Genomic DNA, 24,849 nt, shown 5'->3' with positions numbered 1-24,849 from the left:
GAGACAGGTCTATAGTTCTTTAATTCATCAGCTTTGAGAGACCTTTCTTAATTATGGGTGAAATAATTGCATGTTTCAATGGGTCAGAAAAGGTACCAGTACTTAATGACTTGTTGACAATATCAGTTATTACAGGTATGAACACATTAACATTTTGCTTTTACAAGCTAGGTAATTTGGTCCATATGAAGCTAGGCCTATATGAGGGGAGTCAAAATTGTTAGAAGTTGATTATATTCTCAACTCTCCTGGTAGATGTAAAAGCAGACAGTTATAATGCCCAAATGGTATACTCAAGAAGTATGTTGAATGATATGACAGTGAAGCACATCTACATCAGAAATATTTGCCATCTTTACTTTTGTTCCCAAGCCAGATGGTTCATATAGGATAGTCGTCAAACAGACTCGTACCCTATACTAAGGACTGATGATTGCATACAGGGTCCTCTCACAGACTGGATGGAAACTGTTCCAAGAAGAAAGGAGTGAATCGTGAAATTTGAAATTGTCATCATTGCAAGGATTGTGTACACAAAGGATAGACCAGCTGATAGACCAGCTGTCTCGTAACATCGTAACACGATGAGCAACAAAAATGAGTCAATTGATCAAATGTTGAGTACAATTTAATCAACATTAAGTTCTATTCACTCATTTTGCGGCTCTGATCACTTTTTACTCAACACTTTGCAGTGTGTAAATAAAACGAATGAGCCTAACAGGGTCTAATCAGTTCATTGCACAAAAATAACAGGTCAGGTGAGTATATGCTGAGGTCGAATTTGTTACATAGTGCAATCGGCTTTACCGCATACACCGTGTTTACGCTTAGCCAATGTAAAGAATAACATCTACTTGTACAATGAAGTATTTCAGCCTTCTGTGTGTTTTATTTATTTGCATTGTTGGAATATCAGGTGAGATTAAAATAAATATCAACTCGTAGAAAACTACTTTACAAGTATTTCTGTCATTTGAATTCATTTACATATTAACTTGAAATATGATAGGCTGAAATAATTCGGTGATCCTTGATTTGATTGTAGATCCTAGAGATTATCGAAATATCGAATCGTTAAAAACTGCTTTACAAGTATTCCTATCACTTGAATTAATTTAAATATTAACTTGGAACATGCTAAAATAGTTCGGTGATTCTTGATTGTAGATCCTAGAGATTAGCTGAGATTAACATTCGGACATTCGGATTGAAATTCGAACATTTAGATGACATGCGGGGATTCGTATACTGACATCATACATTACATTAATTCGGCAAATATTGTGTTATTAAAGAGATTGTTTGCACCATAGAAGGCAGTACACTTCTGTTTGTTATGATTTGGCTGGTACGTGATTTAACACATGTGTGTGTGATTATTTCAATGTAAAGAACAATCTCGAAACTGAAAAGGACTATAGTAAGAACTGTACAGGACTGCAAGTAGGACGAACTGTCCCAACTTTGTTCAGAATTGGCGTGACGTGTTTTGAAATATTATTAATGATACTTTTTTAGTTTTTAGTACTGACACAATAAATAGAGGCGACTTCATCCACACTCAATGTATATTTTCCCTAATATCTGACAATGTGCCTGCTCTGCTCGTATCGTGACCATCTGATTTATAGCAATACTGCAATAGTATATTATAGACAGACTTCCTTCCAGAATTGGGAGGTGTAGGTTCAAAGATGGACCTTTTCAATTTCAAGTGGACCTTTTGTGAATTTTCCTACAAAAAAGGTCTAACTTCAAAGTTACAGCAGACCATTTTATTCGGATTGGCATTGGGGGTGCAACCCCCTGAGCAATCCAAATATGAAGGAAGTAGAAGTACTGGCCTCATATTGTGGTTTTGAGGAATGTTAGTAATCATTACACAACAATGAAGTATTTTTGGTTTAATATTAGGCTACACGCTTCCGCTTTACGTTTCTTTTGTTCGCTTTAAACGCTTTGTCAACCACTTTACACGTACACCATTAGTTTTGGTACCAATGACCTGATGACTAACTACGCACGTGTCTGTCGGTTTTTCTCTATTCAGTAATAAAATACCAGCCGCAAAATCCTGCATATAACACCACTATGATATCATACCAATGTCAATACCAATCCCGTTACACTGTTCTTTTTGATACCAATGACTAACTTCAGATCGGATCTTCCCTGTACAGTAATATAATACTAAAGTAATTTCCAACATTCTAGTGCATAGCACTATGTGGTGATTTTTTGAGCTAGCATCTAGCTTTCCTACATTAAGTGTTTTTTTGGCATCCTTACCCCTCAAAGGAAAAAAAACTAGGTTCCATTTTTGTCGTTGTCCCTATATATCCCCACGAGTGGAAGAAGGTCAAAATAGAGCCAAAATTAAATATTAATTGTTCTATCATGTGTAATATACATCAAATTGTTCATCTCATTGCTTGGAATTAAAAAAAAAAGTCAATTGTCACATTGCACTATGGGGCTTAGTTCAGGAGTTAGGCCCAAAGGGAAAATTGTTTGATTGGCGTAACATAAAAAAATATATTAGGGTAGGTAGGTAGGGATTTGTTAGGCCATATAGAGTATTGTTCAAGGCCTTCTAAGATTTACTCCTGCTTGAACTATTTTCGGGCTCATGAAGTCAGTGAGCAGGTGAGGCCACAGATTACGAACTTGAGCTTAGTCGTAGATTTTCAGCATACGCACGGTCATTAATAGCCGTAATCTGTGGCCCTCACCTGCTCACTGACTTCGCGAGCCCGAAAATAGTTCAAGCAGGGAGGAAATCTTAGAAGGCCTTGAACAAGGCTAAGAGTAAATAAGCAAATGATGTGAAATATCTCAAGTACAGAAGCCAAATTTTCAAAATGCAATGATTCAATCGAAATTTCCTTTAGATTACTCCTCTGAGCAAACCAAATAGGACAATAATTTATTTGAAAAACGTATAAACACAGAATCGGATGAAATCATGGGTCGAAATGTTATGCTTGTACTTTGTTTTATTGAACTTTGGCTACATGAACTCTGAAGGGTGACATGACAATACAAAAATGCATTAAAATTGTGAATTAAGTTCAAGTTCAAGTTCAGTATTAAGTATTAAAGAATTATGTTTGCGATATCGTATGTTAAAGGCATATCGTAACATTTGCTGAGGAGGAGGCCCTCGTTATTGTTTTATATTCTGGTTTTTACATGATTGTAATGTCGAGTGTAATGTACTTAAATAAAGATACGCTGCAAAAATCAGGTGCCGTAGTTTTGTCTAAATCGGAGATTTTGAATAAATCGTCTTAATAAGATGGTTTATGTTTACGATGGAAATATTAGTCGAACACGTATGCGATGTTCATAATACAGTACGTACACACACACATCAAAGGATCGTACCGTATTACGACCACAGGAGTAACACGCATTGGCGCTGGTAGTAAATTCTAATTTTCTTTGCTTTACCTCACTTGTTCGGCCCAAATTTAAAAGGGAAAATATCTGACATTTTATGAAAAAGAATACTAATCTATTTTTATAGATACAATATGGCTTTAAGGGGAGACCAGTTTCGGTGAAATCGGACCATTTTTAAATTTTGACCTATGTATGAAATTATTGACATTTGACCTATTCGACCTTAACTCCTAAACTAAGCACATTCGAAAAATATGACAATCGACCTTTTTTTTATTCCCTGTGATGAGAGGAACAATTTGAGATATATACATTACAAATGACAGGACTATTTTGAAGTTTTGGCTCCAATATGACCTTTGACTTATTGTGGTCGTGGAAACTACAGGGAGCATAGAAAAAATTAAACCAATCAAATCCTTATTATTTCAGATTTAAGGATGCCAAAAAAAACATTGGTTCCACTAATGTAGGAAAATAAAATCCCAAACCCATAGCGCCCTGTACTGTTCTCTATTATGACATCACTTTGACTGTTGACATCAAAATGTATGACACGGCTATACTTCCCCAGGTAAAGATTCCCCTCTCCCTTGTATAAACATGCGATTTTTAACATCGAACCGGTTTGGCTACATATATATCACTGGATTTCACCAACCACCCGGGGGGGACTAAGATATGCATTATATGATATCCCAAAGACTGCTGTTTCACCATTTGCCTCCAGAGACCCCATATTTTTCATTCATGTTGAAGTCCTTCCCCAGCCCATTTTTTTCCTTTTTACCCCAAGAAGCAAATTTTTGCTTTTGCTTTCAAGACATTTAAAAACTTCTACTTGGTACATCATCTGCCCCGGGAAGAATCAGTTTTTATCCCCAAATGGCCTCATTCTTTAGCATCTGCCCACGAAGCCCACTCTTCCATTCTTTAGCATTCCCCCAGACAATTTTGCCCCAGAAAGACTCCCGTATTGAAGATTGCAGCCGCGTATGCATGTCACTTTACTATTGGAGTTCCCTTGCTCTCAATGTGTATATTTTTTTCTTAATTTCACAGGTGCTACACTGCGGAGTCCTATATCTCATCCAGATACCCAAACCGTATTAACAACAGAAGATGAAGGGACCCAGCCAACATATAATACTACTCCACTCAGTGAAAGTAAATCCACAGGAGGAACCACGGTAACACAGGATGACTCTACCACCCTTGTCAGCCTTACTGAATCATCAGATGAAGAAATAACACATGAATCTACCACTCCTATCAGTCCTATCAGTCCTGCTGAAATTACAACCTTGGAAGTGACAAGTATGTTTTCAACTGGTCTATACACAACTACAACATGTAAGAAAGTAATTTTGTTTGACCGGAACTGTAACGGTACTGTTTTATTTAATTGAGACTGACACGGGTAAACATCTAAAGCCTTTTGAATTATATCAATAAAACATTGAAAATAACTTATTCCACAAAAGTTACGTGTTTATGAAAATTGCACGACACGTCATTTTAATGAATAATGATATTATCAAGCAAACAACCTGCCTGAGCAGGGGAAATAATCTACCTTTTGTTTGTTTTTATCGACAGACAATGAATCGCCAACAGAAACAATGACCACTCTAACTGAATCACCATGTATGTACATAGACCCTGGTATGTAGCATAATTCATGCTGTTCTATTTCTTCAATCAGTTTCTTTCAGAAATATTCACGAGGTAAAAAAATTTCAAGTATAATACCTAAAGAGAATTGTATTTTCATATTTCATGGTTTTTGTTACCAGGCAACTTTTATGTTCTTTCAATATAATAACTTAGAAGACGAGATCCAGACCTGTTTCTGTTATAGCAAAAGTATGATTCTATAAAATGGCATCGTAACTTTATCCTATTTATTAATTAATTTCATCACATTACAGACCTGAGGCTGAACTACAAAATTAAGTTTAAAAATATTTTTAAAAAACATTGACAAAACATTTTGAATATATTAAGGGATCCAAATTGAGCGTTTATTGCGTTTCGACAGTATTTTTTGTGGGACATGAGAGCACCTCAGACCTATCGAATTGCATTCTGAATACGAAGCATGTCTTTCTGATATCAAATAATTTTCTTTCTTTTTAATCACAATATAATTCAAATTTTATGACAAATTATAAAAATTTGATATTTTTCAAATTTTTGATATATAACAGTCCTCGAAAGTAAATTATATAAATCTAATGATATATTCTTAAAGTGTATGTAGCAGGGAGGAAAAGCCGACGGTCAATTGAAAATTTTGACCTTTCATATTGAAGATATGGATTTTTCCCCAAAAAGACCTAATTTTTTTTGGTTTTTTGGGAAAAAAATCTATATCTTCAATACGAAAGGTCAAAATTTTCAATTGATCGTCGGCTTTTCATCCCACCTACATACACTTTAAGTATAAATCATCAGATTTATAAAGTTTACTTCAAGTACTGTTAAATATCAAAAATATCAATTTTAATGATTTGCCATAAAATGTGTATCAAATTGCGAATTTCAAAAATCAAAATTATTTGATATCAGAATGACATTCTTCGTATTCACAATGCAATTCGATATGTCTGATGTGCTCTAATGTCCCAAAATAAATACTGTCCAAACGTTCATACCCCAGCCCTTAATAAAACATTGATAATAACAATTATTATTCCACATTCTGCAGGAGGTATTATGTATAAAAACAAAATATCATTAATCTCCCACACAGATTGTGTGAGTTTTACTTGGGGGTTTACCACAATGGGTGACCCATTTGAAATCTATACTCCCTGTGTGGGAGATTAAAGTCATGTCTTCCATGTGGTGTGTATGGAATTCAACTGAACTGGCCGCTTTTGTTATACTAAAAAATATTTAAAAAAATAATTTCTTATGTGTTATAATTGCAGCTGCTTCTACACGCCCCTGCAATTGTACATACCCTCCACCTAAATTTAACATCAAAGAATTATCTGAAAGTAAGTAAGCTACTTTAATATTGACGTTTTGGGTACATATTGATAAAAAAAACATGTTAAAAATACATTTGTCAACCCAAATATCTCAGTTCACGTCACTTTTCAGAATTTCAGGAAATGGGGGGGGGGGGAGTTTGAAGATAAAGGTTAGTACTATATATTGGAAGCTTTTTCCAAAAGTGTCACTATAATGTGATCATCTGGTATCCGAAAATACTGTTTTGCATCTCCAGTCATTTCAAATCAATTATTGTCTGGGTTTTGAATGTTTTTTTTATAAGTTTTCTGTTCTTTTTAGCTCTTATGCTTTTATTGTATCTGATATGTCTCTATTGTTTCAATTGATTGACAATGTGACACTTTTACACACCAATCACCCTGTTACCGCAATATACATTTTTTTAAAGAACAAGACTCAATATAAATCTTGATGTTAAACTAGATAACGTGTATCAGTAAACTTGGATGGTGGGACTTTTTAAGTTCTTTCAAAAACCTAGAAGAAATCAAAATCTATAGGCCTATAATAAGTTCTGAATGTTCAAAAACCAAGAACATTCAGAACCTACTTCATGGATTTGCATTTCTTCTAGGTTATTATCCAAATCAATAATCTACCTTGTATTTGTTTTTATTGACAGGAAATGGATCAACAACAGAAATTCTGACAACTATGACACAACTAACAACTCTTACCACTCCTGCTGAATCGCCCTGTACGTAACAAAATTATATAAGGTTTTGTTTTTGGTAAAAAAGTTTTAATAACATTAAATGTTGGGTTATATATAAAAACGTTTTAAAACGTTTAATATGAAAACACACTACAACAACATTTTTTAAATGTTGTCAAAATGTTATTGTAAAATGTTTTTGTAAACATAATTCGGCAAATATTTTGTCAACAATTTAATAACATTATGTTGGAATGTTATATACCCTTTATATAAGCTCTTCGTTTACATAACCCGACATTAACGTTTCCTGGCAACGTTTTCTAACCTTCTGCGAATGATGGCGAAAACGTTTTTTGTTTGCTGAGACTTGTATGTTCTTTCAAGAGATTCAAATCCATGTCATATGTAAATATTAAATATTCATATGTAAATATTCAAATTCTTGCGTAATGATCAACTTTCAAAAACGTACCTACATTTGTGTTTCGCGACAGCCATTGGGTCTATCACAAAGACACTGACCACTCTGCCACAAATCACCACTCCTATCAGTCCTGATGAATCAACTACAGGAGAAGAGGTAATACGGCCTGAATCTGCCACTCCTGTCAGTTCAGCTAAATCAACTACAGGAGAAGAGTTAACACGGCCTAAATCTACCAATCCTGTCAGTCCTGCTGAGTCAACTACAAGAAGAGAGGTAACACAGCTTAAATCTACCACTCCTGTCAGTTCTACTAAATTAACTACAAGAAGAGAGGTAACACAGCTTAAATCTACCACTCCTGTCAGTCCGGAAAGGGTAACATATCCTGAATCTCCTACTCCTGTCAGTCTTGTTGAATCAACTACAGGACAAAAAGTAACCCAGTCCGAACTAGAGATTCAGATTCAGATTCAGATTCAGATTAAATTTATTTCAATTCGTGGCCCGGAGGCCAAATTACATGAAATATTACAATTATAATGACATAAAAACATACAAAATTACATTACATTACAAAAAACACACTAAAGATTATTAAAAGAAATTAATTGCACTTACTGAATCACTTGAATACATCAAACACATATTAAATTTACATTGAATTATAAATCAAAATTCACAAAACTCAATTATATCCACACAGCCCTGCAAACACTCCAAATATAAACTCTCTCATGTGCATACATAGACTCACCCCACACACCTCTCACATTTCCGCACAACCCATCGTATTTCTACACACAACGCTCATATGTGACCCGGCAGCACAAATGAGCCGTAAATTCCCTAAATTGTGTTCTGAGTTAAGGTGTAAAATGTGTACGAAGGTCATATTCATCGGTAACTTAAGCTGGCCCGACATCCGTCTCATTTCGATAGTCAAAACTAATCAATAATCCTATTGTTGAAGTGGATAATAAGCTTCTATCTTAGATGGCTATAGAACTTTTAATAGCTCTGGTCTTTGTTTGCTTATATTGCTAAATCCTGTTCAAGTGGTGGGTTACCAGGCATTGTATTTTGTACAGGTATGCATAACCAACAATTAACAATGAGAGAACTTTCTTAAACCTCGTTGACTTGGGGATGATTTGAAATGACCGCCAATTATGACTGTTTGATATTTATTGCCAACAATGTGGAAAAAGAGACACATGTAAAAACTTAAAAAGCTATAATTTTGTTGAAGGAGCAAAGTTTAACAAACCATAACCCCGCTTCTGGATATCGTTTGAAGTCAAATGATATACCATTTTTAAGTTTATGATGTTTATTGTTTAAACACGAAATAAAACAAAATTGACCGGGGGAGGAATTTACGGCTCATTCGCCGTGGACGGTCACATATACTCTCACATCCAGATTATCAGCCCTCACACACAAATAAACACAGGCATTAAGAACTTCATTCAATGAAGTTACATTCAATTCAATGAAAAACAAGATATTGCACATAGATTGGACACAGTAAAGCAACTTAGTCAACACACATCAGAAAAACAAGATAAGATCAGATCATCAAGACAAATTTTAAACACTGATCACTGATGGTTAAGAAGCCTTGTGAGGCAAGGAATGGGACTGTTAGCATATCTATTGGTCCTGTACCTTGGGACATGGTAAGTGCTGGATCTTCTAAGACACATACCATGGGAACTCTTGTTGAAAAGGAACAGGTGAGTATATTTCTCAGAGGTGGTACAATTCTTTGCAAATTGACAGCAAAGGTGATGACGCCTTTCTTCAAGCGATTGGAGACCCGTGAGGGACAATGCATCTGTGTACGAGGTATATGTTGAACCAAGAATGATGCGGCAGGCCCTTTTTTGGATTCTTTCAATCCGTTGAGTTTGCTGGATGGTGATACTGCCGTGCCATACAGGCGAAGCATACACAACAGTGGGACGGACATATCCTACGTATACAGAAACAAGGTCCTCCACGGGTACTCCAAAACGCTTCAGTCTGCTCAGCATGTAAACTCAAGCTTTTTTCCAGCAATAACAAGATCAGGTGGGTTGGGCGGCTGCCTTTTGAAGCAGATTTGCATAACCTTACATTTGAAGGGATTAAGCTTCAGGTGGTTCATGTTGGCCCAATCATCCAGGTTCTGGACATCCAAATCTATCTGAGAAGGCTGGTTGGCAGGACGGACTTCCGCAAGGCTCAGGTCGTCGACATACTTGAAGCTGCAAGCTTTGGCATTTTCAGCAGCATCATTGATAAGAGCAATAAAAATAATGGGACCCAGTAAGGTGCCTTGTGGCACGCCACATGAAAGAGTCTCCCACTCAGATAGTGCAGATTGATATTGCACTCTATGACGCCGGGATGTGAGGAAATTGGCAATCCATGGGATGAGCTCACTTCTAACACCAAGGTTATACAGCTTTTGTATGGCCAGGGTGTGGTCGGCGCAGTCGAAAGCCTTGGAGAAGTCCGTCACCACCAACGTACCGACTGTGTTAGCTTTATCAGTACCCTTGTAGAGCACATCGAGAAGTTCTATCATACAGTGAGTAGTTGAGGATCCTTTAATACTCCCATACTGATTACGATCAATTGAGCTGGAAATATCCTCAACTATCCATCTGGATACAAAACTTTCACTGACCTTAGCCAGAAGAGCAGTTGGGGAGATAAGCCTGAGCTAAGCACTTGTTGCTGGCATTTCTTTAGGAATAGGTACAATAGTGGCATCCTTCCATATTTGGGGAACATAACTCTCAGCAAAGGATGCATTAAGTATGTCAGCAACGGGGGTACTAAACTCACATGCAAACTCCTTTAAAAGTTTACCTGGCAGTCCCAGCTCGCAAACATTTCAGTGCAAGTGAATAAGATGTCAAATGCATGCTCAGGTCGATCTTGCGGGTCCGTTGAATAAAGTGTTTGTTTCAAAACTTGATCGTTGTAATTTAAACATCTGTTTGATTTTGATTTTGTGAATAACGATCCACTGATCATAATACTGAATATGGCTTGAGATATGCATGGTAAGTTATGACTTATAACCACATTGTTATTCTGCCACTGTTCTCATAATTCTTTATGTGTTGTGATTGCAGTTTCTACACACCCCTGTAATTGTACTCCTCAACCAGCACGAATCTACCACTCCTGACATTCCTGCTGAATCAACTACAGGAGAAGAGGTAACACAGCCTGAATCTACCACTCCTGACATTCCTGCTGAATCAACTACAGGAGAAGAGGTAACACAGCCTGAATCTACCACTAATGTTAGTCCTGCTGAATCAACTACAGGAGAAGAGGTAACACAGCCTCAATCTACCACTAATTTTAGTCCTGCTGAATCAACTACAGGAGAAGAGGTAACACAGCCTGAATCTACCACTAATGTTAGTCCTGCTGAATCAACTACAGGAGAAGAAGTAACACAACTTGAATCTACCACTCCTCTCGGTCTTGCTGAATCAACAACAGAAGAAGAGATAACAAAGCCTGAATCTACCATTCCTGTCAGTCCTGCTGAATCAACAACAGAAGAAAAAAATAGTAATTGCATATCTTTACATGTTTATTGTATTTTATTATTACATTTTGTTTATTTGCCTGTTGCCGTTTTTGTTTTTAATCTAACCTTGAGAAAACTTTGAATTATGATTTATAATTATTACCTAAAGTAATAAATTAGGTAATAAATGCCTAGGACATGAAATGAAAGTTAGAGTGGTGGCTGTGTTCAAATCTCGAGGTGACATTTTATTGCTCTTTTATTTCCTTCTCAGATCCAACTATTATATATGAAGCATGGTTAGAAGTATACCATAAGGAGCTTCAAGTAGTTTGGCCTCGTAATATACCGGCAGATGGCTTTCACATTGAATATAAATTGCATGAAACTGATATATGGAATGACACATATGCCGAGGCAGATGAAACAACGGCAACGTTGAAAGATCTAACACCGAATTCAAAGTACGAGGTCCAGATATCTACCAGGCACAATGTCTCTACTGTCATCCCACCAACTGGCATGCCAACTACTGATGCTCCTACCACGACAGGTTTGTGAAATATTTTGAGTTATAGTTTTGGCTCAATGGCGATGTTAAAAGTTTCTATGGAGCTGCCCAGGTTAATTACCCAGAAACACAAAACGTTTTAAAAAGCTTAATACGGTTATATTCTGGGTTTTGGTTTTGGAAAAGGGCATAAAAACGCACTACAACAACATTTTTGAAATGTTGTCAAAATGTTATCGTAATAGATTTTTTGGCAAACAGTTTTTGCAAAATATTTCGTCAACACTTCAATATCTTTATGTTATAATATTTTGCAGTAAGTTTTTAAACAATGTGAAAAGTTATGAAAACGTTTTACACCCTTTATATAATCCGAAATGTAAACCTTTAATGTAACCTTTTCTAACCTTTTGCGAATAATGACCAAAACGTTGGGTGTTTTCTGGGTATCCATGTTCACCAGGGTGGTCACATGTGTTTGCCAGCACTTTCCGGCTACAAAGGCATCCCATCAAGGTTACTATGGTTTTCAATAGCGATAAATGGTTATACGAATGAGGGAATTTACGGGGTAAATATTAAACGACATATAATATTTAAATTTTTGTATGTTGTAATCATAAAATGCCGACTCATCAGTATTCTCTTTAATTAATCGATTGAAATATTTCAATCTTTTGACGTCAATCCAAAATGCCAATTGAACTCTTTCCTTAGACTGATAGGGTTACTCTAAAAGGCAAACGTTGCATATGGTTGGAATGAGATTCAAACTGAAACTGAAATGTTCAATCTTTTATTTAATTGGAAAGGATTTGTCCCTAATTGCAATCAGCAAAAGATTGAAAAACAATAAAGATCAATCATTTCGACTGAAAGATTTGTTTCTCAATTACAATCGCTATAAGATTGAGAACCACTCTTTTAGATTAAAGATATTGCATATTCAAATCCTTTGACTGAATATTCAGCATGAAGTCGAGAAGGATTTGTCCATAATTACAATCAGCAACAGATTGAAAAAACCAATCTTTTCGATTTAATAGTCTAACAATCAGTCAAGTTAAGAGAGTACACAACAGTGTATGCAATATATACATGTATATTGGTCCAGTTAACACTGGTTACTTCCCGACACAATTGATCAGTTTCTACTGGTTACTAGTATGAGAATTTGGTGCATTCCCGGATATTGCATTCTTGTACTTGGAGCTTGTGTTGGGAGGGGGCAATTTAGAAAGGTTCCCCTTACAACTACCGCCCTGTCCCGCTTCCTTCGACAATGCAACTGATGTGCAACAAGAATTTAGATCAGCAATAATTTTGGGATTACTGCCTGAATCACTATGTAAGGTTACAATGGCTGCTGTGTCCAAATCTCGCAGCTGATATTTTATTTATTTCTTACTCAGTCTCAAATGTTATATATGAAGGATGGCTACAAGCACTCGAAACACCTGTAGTGCGTTGGATCTGGTCAAAAGAGTTTCCAGTAAATGGATTTCATATTGAATATAGATTGTTAGGAACTGATACTTGGAATGTCATATATGCACAGGCAGATGAAAGAATGACATCGTTGGAAGGAGTAACCAGTGGGGAAATGTATGAAGTACGGATATCTTTTATTCAAGGTTTGTGAAATATTTCAGTTATATTTTGGGTTCACTGGCTTTGTTACAAGTTGCTTTAAAGTGGCCAGTTCTGCTAGTTGCCCAGGTTCACAAGGGTAACCATCCCCGTGGGTTTTTAGCAATTTCTGTGTTTAAATCATTTATAATAATGCTAATAATGTGGTCAGAAATCGTAGAGCAGTACGATATTACAAAAATGTAGAGGAAAACGAAAGAATGTTATCATTGGAAGGACTAACCAGTGGATTGTATGACATATACGGATATATATTATTACACATGTCGTCACTGTCATGCCAACTTTATAGTCCCGACAGTTTCAGGTTTTTGAAATATTTGAGTAACAGTTTTGGCTTAGTGGCTTTGTTACAAGGTTCTGTGAAGAGGCCGGTTCCGTGATAGTTCACCAAGGAGTTGTCCAGAATTTGTTATTAAAATATTGATAACAGTGCAATAATTTGCAGCTAAGTTTAGATCAGTATGATATTAAAACATTGTCTTTGATAATAAAGACAATCCATATGCAGTTACAAATACATAAAAGACCATCCATTCGTGCAAAATTTCTCTGTCTTTACCCTTATAATTTTTATTTTATTTTCCTTTCTTTCTCTATATAATAAACCAAATTGTTATCCCTTTTGTAGAAAATATTGCTATATTTTGCATTATTCAGTCGTCGTTTTACTTATTTCAACAGGTTCCGACTGATTGTTCAGACCCCGAATTAAATGACACTGCCGCATAGAGGACTTCGATCCAGCAAAAAGTACATTATTTTTTATACCCTAACGTATAGTCCAGGCAAAAGAATATTTCACTTGGTCCTTAGAAATCCATGTAGTAGAAAGAGGCTTAATTTCAATTATTTTAAGGTATGAAAATATTATAAAGTAAGTAGTAACTAGTTTTGCGTCTATAACTAGTGGAGGGGGGGGCAAATCAACAAATTTTGATTTGCCGAAGTTCTGCAAAAAGTTAAAAATTTCGAAATTTTGGGGTTTTACGGAGGAAACCCGGGGACATAAATAAGCAATTTCATCTATTTAGAAATTTAAGGTAGCTTGTAATGGTGAACGAACAAAGATTGTCATGGAATATCAATTTAGCCGCACTGCTAATTTTGTTAGAAACCTTCAGTCCTTTTTGTATGATATCCTTGCATCATTTCCTTTTCTGAAAATTTTTACGTTCATGTACTTGTCGTCGTTTCTTTTAAAGATAAATACAAAACAATGTATAAAATTTCCCACTTGAACCTTCCTGTCCATGTAAGGTCTTTTAGTATGATGTTATGAGGACCTCGTAGTCATTCAGTGTAGTGAAAACAATAATCCGGTTTAGTAAGTTTCAAGTTCAGAAAAACAAATTGCTAGATTTACCTGGATTATTACTGTACTGACCGCTAAGTGCACACAATCAGCGTAACTCCCGAGTAAGATACTGAAATTTAGTTTAGTAATTTGGCGAGTAGCTGGAGATTTTGTGACTTCCATCTGCGCAATTAAGTTCCTACGAGTAAATTCTTAAAGTTATGCCGCAACTATTGTTATTTACTATTTACTCTGCAACCCACCCTTCATATTTTCAGGAGTCAGTTGTCGAGTAAACAAATCGATTCAAAGATAGAGGATAACATAACTGTCAATTTAGTTTGGTTACATAATTTGATTCCTTATTTAGCTATTAATTTAAAACAATGAGACCAATTGATGCAAGGAATTATAAGCTAGTAAGGAATCATTGATATGATAAAATGATGAGATCCAGGCTGCCACTATGCGATGTCAATTAGGGGTTCATTCATAGGATTGAGGGCATAAATCAACGATCATGCCCGAAATCCTATGAATGAACCCCGTTCATATATACCCAACATTCTGAACATTGTTAGCAATCCAAAACAAATGAAAATAATAAGGTATGCAAGTTTAAATAACATTTTCATACCGTTTCCTTCAAAAATTGGGAGAAAATGAGTAGGCCTACTTGCAGAGCCTTTGCAGGAAGCAGCTCGTGAGGTCAACGGCCGGGAGTCAACGTGTTCATCTCTTGCGCTCCGCGTGTGATGGGCGCGGTGACATGCGCGTGTACGCAACACTAGCAAATTGTAGATCGCGTTAATTGGGTTCCAACGCTGCGTGACGCAGCTTGTTTATGACCTTCATACTGGTCATAAACGGTATTTATAACCAGCAAAAAAGGGCGCAAATCCAATCAGAAACGTCGTTATATCATGAGTATGTATGAATTAGGGGTTCATTTATATATTTTCATGACTAAACGATTGTTTATGCCCGAGGGCTTTAGCCCGAGGGCATAAACAACGTTTAGTCATGAAAATATATGAATGAACCCCGTTCATACATACGCAACATTCTGCTTGCTGTTATTTTCCTCCAAAACTAAAAATACTATCATTTTAAACTAAAAACTACCAGTTCCTTATCATTTTTTAACAGTTTCTCCATCGCTAACTGTAAGAAAACGTTCACTTGCTCAGCCCATCGTGCTTGGACGCGCGGGAACATCGCGTACATCACTCGCGCTTTGCGTAAATAGCTCGCGAACATAGACGCGTAATATCCTATACTCGCGAGCGTCCATCAGTTCTCGCGCGGCTTGTTTATGACCGGAACGCCGGGCATAAACGTTGTTTATGCCCGCCTATCGACCAATCACGAATGCTGTTATATAGCGAGTATGTATGAACAAAGGATTCATTTTTAACAGACATGTAAATGTCTGATAACAAAATAGTAAAGCCATTGGTCCCGTGTACAGAAAGAATCATCCATGTGCACGTCAAGGGGGTACTACACCCTGGCCAATTTGGTGCCTATTTTTGCATTTTTCTCACAAATTATAGCGCATTGGTGACAAGTAAGATATGTATATTATAGGGGCAAGGACTACAACTAATGCACTGAAAATTCAGCAACTCAAGGCAAGTAGTTATTGATTTATTGATCAAATATTGGGTTTCCCTCATTTTTGACTGTAACTCAACAACTGTTGTCTGTGTTGAAATAAAATTTCCAGTGCAGTAGTTGTAGTCCTTGCAAAAATAGGCACCAAATTGGGCAGGGGTGTTCTGATATCTGCAATCAATCCTAGGATCGTGCATAGGTATGTGCACGTAAACCCCGTGCAATAATACTGAAAATTGAAATTTTAAGTGTGTAATATTGTTGTAATAAGTGGCAAAAACTCTTTTCATACACTGAAATAAAACATTGCAAACATGGCTTTAAGCTTGTATTTGGCCAAAGGTTAAATCAATAATTTTTTTTTTCAAAATGTATTCATAATTGAAATATTGCCGACATTTCTCATATATCAATATTAATGTGTTTTAAATCTTTAACTGTTTTATTACTTGTGAAATGTGTATATATTTAATTGAAATACTAATGGTGAATTTTCATATTGTCTATAAAATCTATAAGGTGTCGGTCACCCACCATTGTATTTTTTGTGAGGCCAGAGAGCACATCAGACACACCAAATTGCATTCTAAATACGAGGAATGTCCTTCTGATATCAAATCATTTTAAATTTGTTGAAATTCGCGATATAATACAAATTTTATGGCAAAATATTAAAAATTGACATTGGTCATATTTAAAAGTCCTCGAAGTAAACTTTATAAATTTAATGATATTTACTTAAAGTGTGTGTAGCTAGGAGGAAAAGCCGTCCATTATTTTAAGAATTTTACTTTTCGAATAAACATTTTTCCTCAAAGACCTCAATAGTGCAATAATTTTTTTCTGATATTAAACTTTATGTACATATTCTTGACTACTTTGTCCTGTTGTTTTGTTGACATTTGAAATTGGGTAAATGCTCTTGTTCTTTGCTATGTAAATTACATTTATATTGGTTATTTCGTTGGCATGTAAGTACTATTTTCACATCCTTATTTTGTATTATTGTATTCTTTGCATTTTTGATTTTGTCAGATTATAGATTTATATTGTTGATCTGGACCTCTTGGATCAGTGGTGTGCCTAACAAGGGGAAGGGGATGAGAGACTCACACATTCGGGGCCATCTTGATTTTATCAAAAAAACATTGTAAAAATGCCAATTTTTGCGAGCTTCGCGCGAATGAACACAATGTGTGATAAAAAGTCCAGGCACGCCACTGCTTCAGTACTTATTACATGTATTGGAAAAGCTTACCGCAATAAAGATAGAATGAATAAATGAAAATACATGTGCGTATTTCAAGCTTTACGTATTTTATATGACAACAGCATTCAACATGTTAAACTACAGAAGTAGTTTGCTGATCAGCTGAAGATATAGATAGCTGAAGTAGTGTGTTTTTATCGTTATCAGCTGAAGATAACTGATAAAGTAGTATATTCAGTTGAAAAAGCGGATGAAGTAGTGTGCTCAGCTGAAGAAAGCTGATGAAGTATTGTGCTCAGCTGAAGAGAGCTGAGGAAGCAATGTGTTCATCCGAAGATAGCTGATGAAATAGTGTACTATCAGTTGAAGATAGCTGTTGAAGTAGTGTACAAGGTTTTTGGTGCTAATAACAGAGCACTAGTGTGTTCATCTAAAGCTAACTGATGAAGTAAAATGCTCTTTTATCTAAAGATAGCTGATGAAGTAGTGCGGTCTACTGAAGATAGTTGATGAAGTAGGGAACAAGGTCTTGGTGCTAGTTTGATGATCCCCGTGCCATAACTCTCAATCAGCACCCCTGTAACCCAAAGCGCATCCTAGTCCAGACCCTTGTCCCCTTCCAAACGCCTGCTTTTCCCCTAGTCTCCTTCACAGTCGGTTTCTGTCGTTCCGTTCATCGCAAATAACAATCTGCAATCGAGCAGAAGCAACGACTCCTCTGATTGGCTCAATTTTCCGGTTAATAAACAGAAAGGACCCTTGAGTGCTTTAGGGGTACAATCCACGCTCAGGTGGATTAGAATGCTATCTACCCGGTCCTCTCTATTAATGGACTACATTAGAAAGCGATGCGTAACCTTAATGTAACGTTGACCAACAGAGGGTGTCAATATAGTCATTTAACAGAACATGATGCAGTCATATCTACAGTAGAATTCAACTCGACCTTTGCAGGACTTAAACCCCATTAAAAGCTATTAAACCAAGATAACACTAATTGAAAACAGCTCAACTGATTAAATCATATCTTCTCTGGTTAAATACACACAACATATGTTTCTGCATTACACGTACAGTGGAGCAATGATCTGGGATTATACTTTCAGTTGGGTGAACGATTATAAAGCGAGCGCTATAGAGAACAATTCTGTGTGGTCTTTGTTTACGAAATGAGACAATGCGTGCTTATTGTTAACCAGCGTTCTTGAAAATGAGAAACATGGTAGTTTGCAGACTTAACACGGTTTGGAAATAATTTCTTCATATTTTTTGGTGCTATCTGTCGTTTACATATCCTTCCTAAAACACCAAAGTACGCATATTTCCAAACATCTAAATTAGCTAAAAATTTAGGACATGTTACAAAACTATATTTTCTAGAATTTTAGAAGAGTACTTTTAATATTGGCCGGTTATTTTTCACACAGCGACGTTAACTAGGCAATGTACTATTACCTATAACATTAACTAAAACACCAAAGTACGCATATTTCCAAACATCTAAATTAGCTAAAAATTTAGGACATGTTACAATACTATATTTTCTAGAACTTTAGAAGAGTACTTTTAATATTTGCCGGTTATTTTTCACACAGCGACGTTAACTAGGCATATCCCCATACTTTTAACGTAGGCTATTTGTAGAGGTCACGCGTCAATGGGAAAGAGCACTGTGTATTGTGTATAGGAAAACGGACAGTAACTGCAGTATGGTAACTGATATCGGTAAAGAAACTTGCAAACAGGGTCAGACCAAAATGAAACAATGGTGTTACAAAAATACCAGCGAAAGAGTGTTCGAATAGGGGAATGAGAACTATTGAGTTCTAGTACTTTTTCCAATTACAGGGCACATACATACATATACGATTTTTTTATTCAATAATGAACAAATACATTTGAGTCACCAAAGCGGCATTATAAATCATTACATGAATAAATTGCAAACAACGTGATAATGAACAGGAAGAGATAATTGACTTTGGTGAGCCTGTTTCGCAGTCTCCAAATGATGTTGGTTCTAATCATGGAACTGACAGAGGCATACTTGGAAACCGCTTTGGCGACACGTTTGGGAAAGCCAAGTTTCTTTAACCCACTTCGAAAACGGGGATGTACATGACCGAGTGACCGAATCACGAAGACAAGGATTTTGCAATCAAATCCGCACAATATGAAGAAGCTACAAAGGGGAGTATAATTTTTGGAACTTTGTGTTGTAATTTTCCTCAATGAAAGCAACGAAAGGACAAGTTACTGGAAAGATGAAACACTTCATGAGAAATAAGTCTGTTTTCTTGCTTGAATGTCCTGAAAGATGTTTGCGAATTCAATTCCATCATCGTCATTCGTGATTAGGGCACCCGAGATGAGCTTTTTACGGTAGATATCACACCCGTTGTATTTTTTAATTACCTTTTCAAAGATATTGATGATCCGGTTGTGTCTTGAAATGTAATTGTAACGAAATTGCATGCAGCCGTTTGCAACATGTAAAATTGTATCATATGGATTTCTGCAAAGAGGGTACGACTTGCTAACCTGAGGAAACATAAAATGGAGCAATGCATTTGATTCAACAATTTAGAGTCTAGCTTTGCTGATAAACTTAATTAGATAGACACTTAAATTCTCCGTCTAACATGCGTAATCTCCTTTCCCGAGGTCCGCAAGTCTTCCCTGTGATTCAAGATTTTTTCCAGTCGTTTAGTTCCGTTTCAGTCAGATTCTTTATGCAAAATTATAAAATATGTTTTCAATGATTTCTAAAAAGCAGGTAATGTGGCAGACTCTCTGATGATGACAGGTAGACTGTTCCAGATGCAAGGAGCTAGAGAATGTCCTTTTTTCAAAAGATATTAATGTCGTTGTTGAGTTATGCTCAGAGAGGCGAGTTGTGTCTGCTTCTGAACGGAGACCTTGACGGCTTAGAATGTGAAGAGAAAGACAATGCGATAAGTAATCCGGTGTCATCTCATTTGAACACTAGCACTTGAGCACTATCACCAAGATCTTGAAGGTAATTCTATCCTCAACGGGTAGCCAATGCAGTTGATGTAAATACGGCGTGGCATGATCTTGTTTCAACGCTTGGCAAATAACTTTCGTGGTCCAGTTTTGGATTCTCTGTAATTTCTGGATGTCTGTTTTGGTTGATCCAAGAAGGAGTCCATTACAATAATCCAGTCTGGAGAGAACAATGGCACGTTTGACGAGGTGGCAGGTATCATAGTCTAGAAACCTATGTATAGGCAAAATATTGCGAAGTTGGAAGTTTAAGTTGGTGCAGAGAGATTTTACATGTGAAGACATGGACATTTGTGAGTCAAAGATGACACCAAGATTACGAACACTATCACTATTTGTAACGTCCTCGACAAGCAAGAAATAGGAGATATGTGATGTTTTAGGTGTAGTGATGTTATAACCATAAACTACTTGTCTTGTCATCGTTTAGCTTGAGTATGTTGTTATTAACCCAGTTCTTTGTGGATTTGATGCATGCAGAGAGCCGATGAAGCGAAGAAGATGTGGAAACATGATCTTTTGGGTTAAAGCCAACATAAAGTTGTATGCCTAACTGTTTTACAATACTATAGGAAGAGTATAAATTGTGAACAATGGACCCCTGAGGTAAACCAAACTCAATGTCATGAGGGTCAGATAGCACATCATTTATACACACCGAGTTGTTCTACAGGACAAATACGACTGGACCCATCTTAATACCCTACCTCGAACCCCAATTTCATCAGCCAGTCTCTTAAGCAACACTTTATGGTTAACCGTATCTAAGGCATTGCTGAGATCCAGTAGAACCAGAAAAACGTCCTGATGTTGACACATACATTTCATGATTATATCTTTCACTTTGTACAAAGCTGTTTCCGTACTGTGAATTGGTATAGGTCGACTGTAAAACCTCACCAAGGCCATTCTTTTAAATGTGCCTGTCGATGTTATTAATGACACATTTTTCAACAACCTTCGAGGTATATGGGATGTTCAGGTCTATAGTTCTTTAATTCATCAGCTTTGAGAGACCCTTTCTTAATTATGGGTGAAATAATTGCATGTTTAAATGGGTCAGAAAAGGTACTAGTACTTAATGACTTGTTGACAATATCAGTTATTACAGGTATGAACACATTAACATTTTGCTTTTACAAGCTAGGTAATTTGGTCCATATGAAAGCTAGGTCTATATGTGATGCGATCAAGCAAAATCAGTGGGAACTCGAAAATATCAAATTTTGAGTTTCTGAAGTTAAATAGGATAGTAAAAAACATTTTTCATGCTGGATTTTGCAGAAAACCCCATTGAAATTGAACAACCAGTTCCAAAGCTATGAACGATTAAAGACTTTCCAAAACAATAGGAATCAAAAGGAAGTAGTTCCTTTGTTTGGCTATATCTCAAAATCAATATTTCCGAGTTCCGACTGATTTTGCTCGATCGCATCACATATGAGGGGAGTCAAAATTGTGAGAAGTTGATTATATTCTCAACTCTCCTGGTAAATGTAAAAGCAGACAGTTATGCCCAAATGGTATACTCAACAAATATGCTGTATGAGATGGACAGTGAAGCACATCTACATCAGAAATATTTGCCATCTTTACTTTTGTTCCCAAGCCAGATAGTTCATATAGGATAGTCTCGAAACAGACTACCCTATTCTAAGGACTGATAATTGCATACACTGGTTCCTCTCACAGACTGGATGGAAACTGTTCACAGAAGAAAGGAGTGAATCGTGAAATTTAATATTGTCATCATTGCAAGGATTGTGTATGCAAATGATAGGCCAGCTGTCTCCAAGTCTATAGTGGACTTCATGGAACATAAGTGTGTAAAATATTTCAGAGAGTTGTCTGGAACTTAACAATAATTGAAATTAATCAACAACAACAAATAACACCTGCACTCTTAATAAACAAAATTGTTAAAATTGCTCAATGTTGAGTAAAAGGGAAACAGAGAAACAAAAAAGAGTCAATTGATTAAATTTTTAGTACAATTTAATCAACACTAAGTTCTATTCACTCTTTTTTACTAAACATTGAGCAATTTTGTATTTGCAGTGTGTGTATAAATGAGTCTAATCAGTTCATTGCACAAAAATAACAGGTCAGGTGAGCATGCTGAGGTCGAATTTGTTACATAGTGCAATCGGCTTTAGGAGTACCGCATACACCGTGTTTACGCTTAACCAATATAAAGAATAACATCTACTTGTACAATGAAGTATTTCAGCCTTCTGTGTGTTTTATTTATTTGCATTGTTGGAATATCAGGTGAGATTAAAATAAATATCAACTCGTTGAAAACCGCTTTCAAGTATTTCTGTCATTTGAATTAATTGATATATAAACTTCAAACATGCTAAAATAATTCGGTGATCCTTGATTGTAGATCCTAGAGATTAGCTAAGATTAACATTCGGATTGAAATTTGGACATTCAGATTGCGTTTTTCTGACCGAACAAACCTGACATGCGAGGATTTACATACTGACATCATAGATTACAATAATTCGGCAAATCTTGTATTATTAAAGAGATTGTTTGCACCATAGAAGTCAGTACACTACTGTTTTGTTATGATTTGGCTAATACGTGATTTAACACGTGAGTATGTGATTATTTCAACACGTAAAGAACAATCTGGAAACTGAAAAGGACTATAGTACGAACTGTACAGGACCGCAAGCAGGACGAACTGTCTCAACTATGTTCAGAATTGGCGTGACGTGTTTTGAAATATTATTAATGATACTTTTTTTAGTACTGACACAATAAATAGAGGCGACTTCACCCACCCGACTCAATGTATATTATCATTGTAGTAAATTATTGTAGGAAATTGTTGATTCTCTATGATCTCAGATACAAATGATTTGATGAAAATATGCCCTAAAGTGCAAAATTTGACTTGGACCAAGTAGAGGTGGTTGGGAGAGCATAATATATTATGTTTAGCACATCCCATAATCGCATTCGCAGTCATTTTTACTGGTAGGCCATATGTGCAAATTTCTGACAATGTCCCTGCTCGTATTATTTAGAGCAATTATTACGAGCATGTTTATTGGTGTGGCCATCTGATTATAGCAATAGTATATTGTAGACAGACTTACATCCAGAAATTCATTCAAAAATGGACCTTTTCTAAATTTTTCTTTAAATAAAGGGCCAATTTGAACGTTTGTACCAATAAAAGTGGATCTCTTGTGAATTATCCTACAAAAAAGGTCTAATTCCCAACGTTTTTACAGCAGTGGACCATTTTATTTGGATTGGCACCAGCGGTGCAACCCCCTGAGCAATCTGAATATGAAGGAAGTAGCGGTACTGGCCCCATATTGTGGTTTTGAGGAATGTTAATAATCATTACACAATACTGAAGAATTTTTTGGTTTAATATTTGGTTACACGCTTTATGCTAAATAAAGCTTCCGATTTACGTTTCTTTTGTTCGCTTTAAACGCTTTGTCAACCACTTTACACGTATACCATTATTTTTGGTACCAATGACCTAATGACTATCTACGCACGTGTCTGTCGGTTTTTCTCTATTCAGTAATAAAATCCCAAAATAATTATCCGCATAATCTTGCACACTATGATATCGTACCAATACCAATACCTTTACGCTGTTCTTTTGATACCCAAGACTAACTTCGGATCGGATATTCTCTATTCAGTAATATTCGCCGTCGAAGTAACGTACACGCGGTACCGATGCATTGAACCATAGATGTCAAAGAAAGACCTGTAAGATTAGTATCGTTGAAAAGAGCGGTATTGTATTAAATCTATGTTTGCTGAGGTACGCAGGTGACTAGTGCAATCTGCTTGTAGTGCAGGGCGATCTATTCAAAAATTGTATTCATCTATTGCTATGATAGTTAATCCGATTATGACGTCACTTCTAGTGCATGACACTAAATGACTTTTTTAGTATTTGTCATGGGTCAGATGATATGCTTGTACATATTTTTATTGAACTATAATTGTGAATTCCATATGTGTTTGAGATATCTTAAGGGGAGACCACTTTCGATGAAATCGAGCCAGTGTTTAATTTTGATCTCTGGGTATGATATTTTTGACATTTGATCTATTCGACCTTATAACTCCTGAACTAAGTACAATAGAAATAAAATGGAATTGACTTTTTTACTGCCTGTGATGAGAGGAACAATTTGAGATACATCATGATGGGACTATTTTTCAGTTTTGCTCCATTGTGACCATTGACCTCTCGTGGAAACCATGGGGGGCATAGAGAAAAGGGAATCAATCAAATCCTTATCATAACAGCTTTAAGGATACCAAAAACATTGGTTCCACTAATGTATGAAAATAAAATCCCAGACCCATGACTGTTGACATCAAAATGTATACATGATACGGCTATACTTTTCATCGCAATTAAAAATGCCCTTCTCCCTTGTATAAATATATTTGTAAGAAATAAAATATCACTGGACTTGCTAAGATACG

General features: G+C 36.1%; 1 protein-coding gene across 1 annotated transcript in view; it reads left to right on the top strand.

Moving 5' to 3' along the window:
* Positions 1-809: 809 nt before the first annotated feature.
* Positions 810-24,849, top strand: part of LOC140146878 (uncharacterized) — a 51,318-nt gene continuing 27,278 nt past the window's right edge. Inside the window, exons 1-10 of the mRNA XM_072168770.1 lie at positions 810-919; positions 4,471-4,761; positions 5,008-5,073; positions 6,345-6,413; positions 7,055-7,129; positions 7,585-7,790; positions 10,646-11,096; positions 11,330-11,608; positions 12,979-13,200; positions 13,901-16,329. Of these exons, the coding sequence (XP_072024871.1) occupies positions 865-919; positions 4,471-4,761; positions 5,008-5,073; positions 6,345-6,413; positions 7,055-7,129; positions 7,585-7,790; positions 10,646-11,096; positions 11,330-11,608; positions 12,979-13,200; positions 13,901-13,911 (1,725 nt within the window). The 5' untranslated portion in view covers positions 810-864 and the 3' untranslated portion in view covers positions 13,912-16,329. The remainder of the gene's footprint in view (positions 920-4,470; positions 4,762-5,007; positions 5,074-6,344; positions 6,414-7,054; positions 7,130-7,584; positions 7,791-10,645; positions 11,097-11,329; positions 11,609-12,978; positions 13,201-13,900; positions 16,330-24,849) is intronic.

Source organism: Amphiura filiformis, chromosome 1, assembly GCF_039555335.1.
Source record: "Amphiura filiformis chromosome 1, Afil_fr2py, whole genome shotgun sequence".
Lineage (NCBI taxonomy): Eukaryota > Metazoa > Echinodermata > Ophiuroidea > Amphilepidida > Amphiuridae > Amphiura > Amphiura filiformis.
This window is presented reverse-complemented; position numbering and strand designations above follow the sequence as displayed.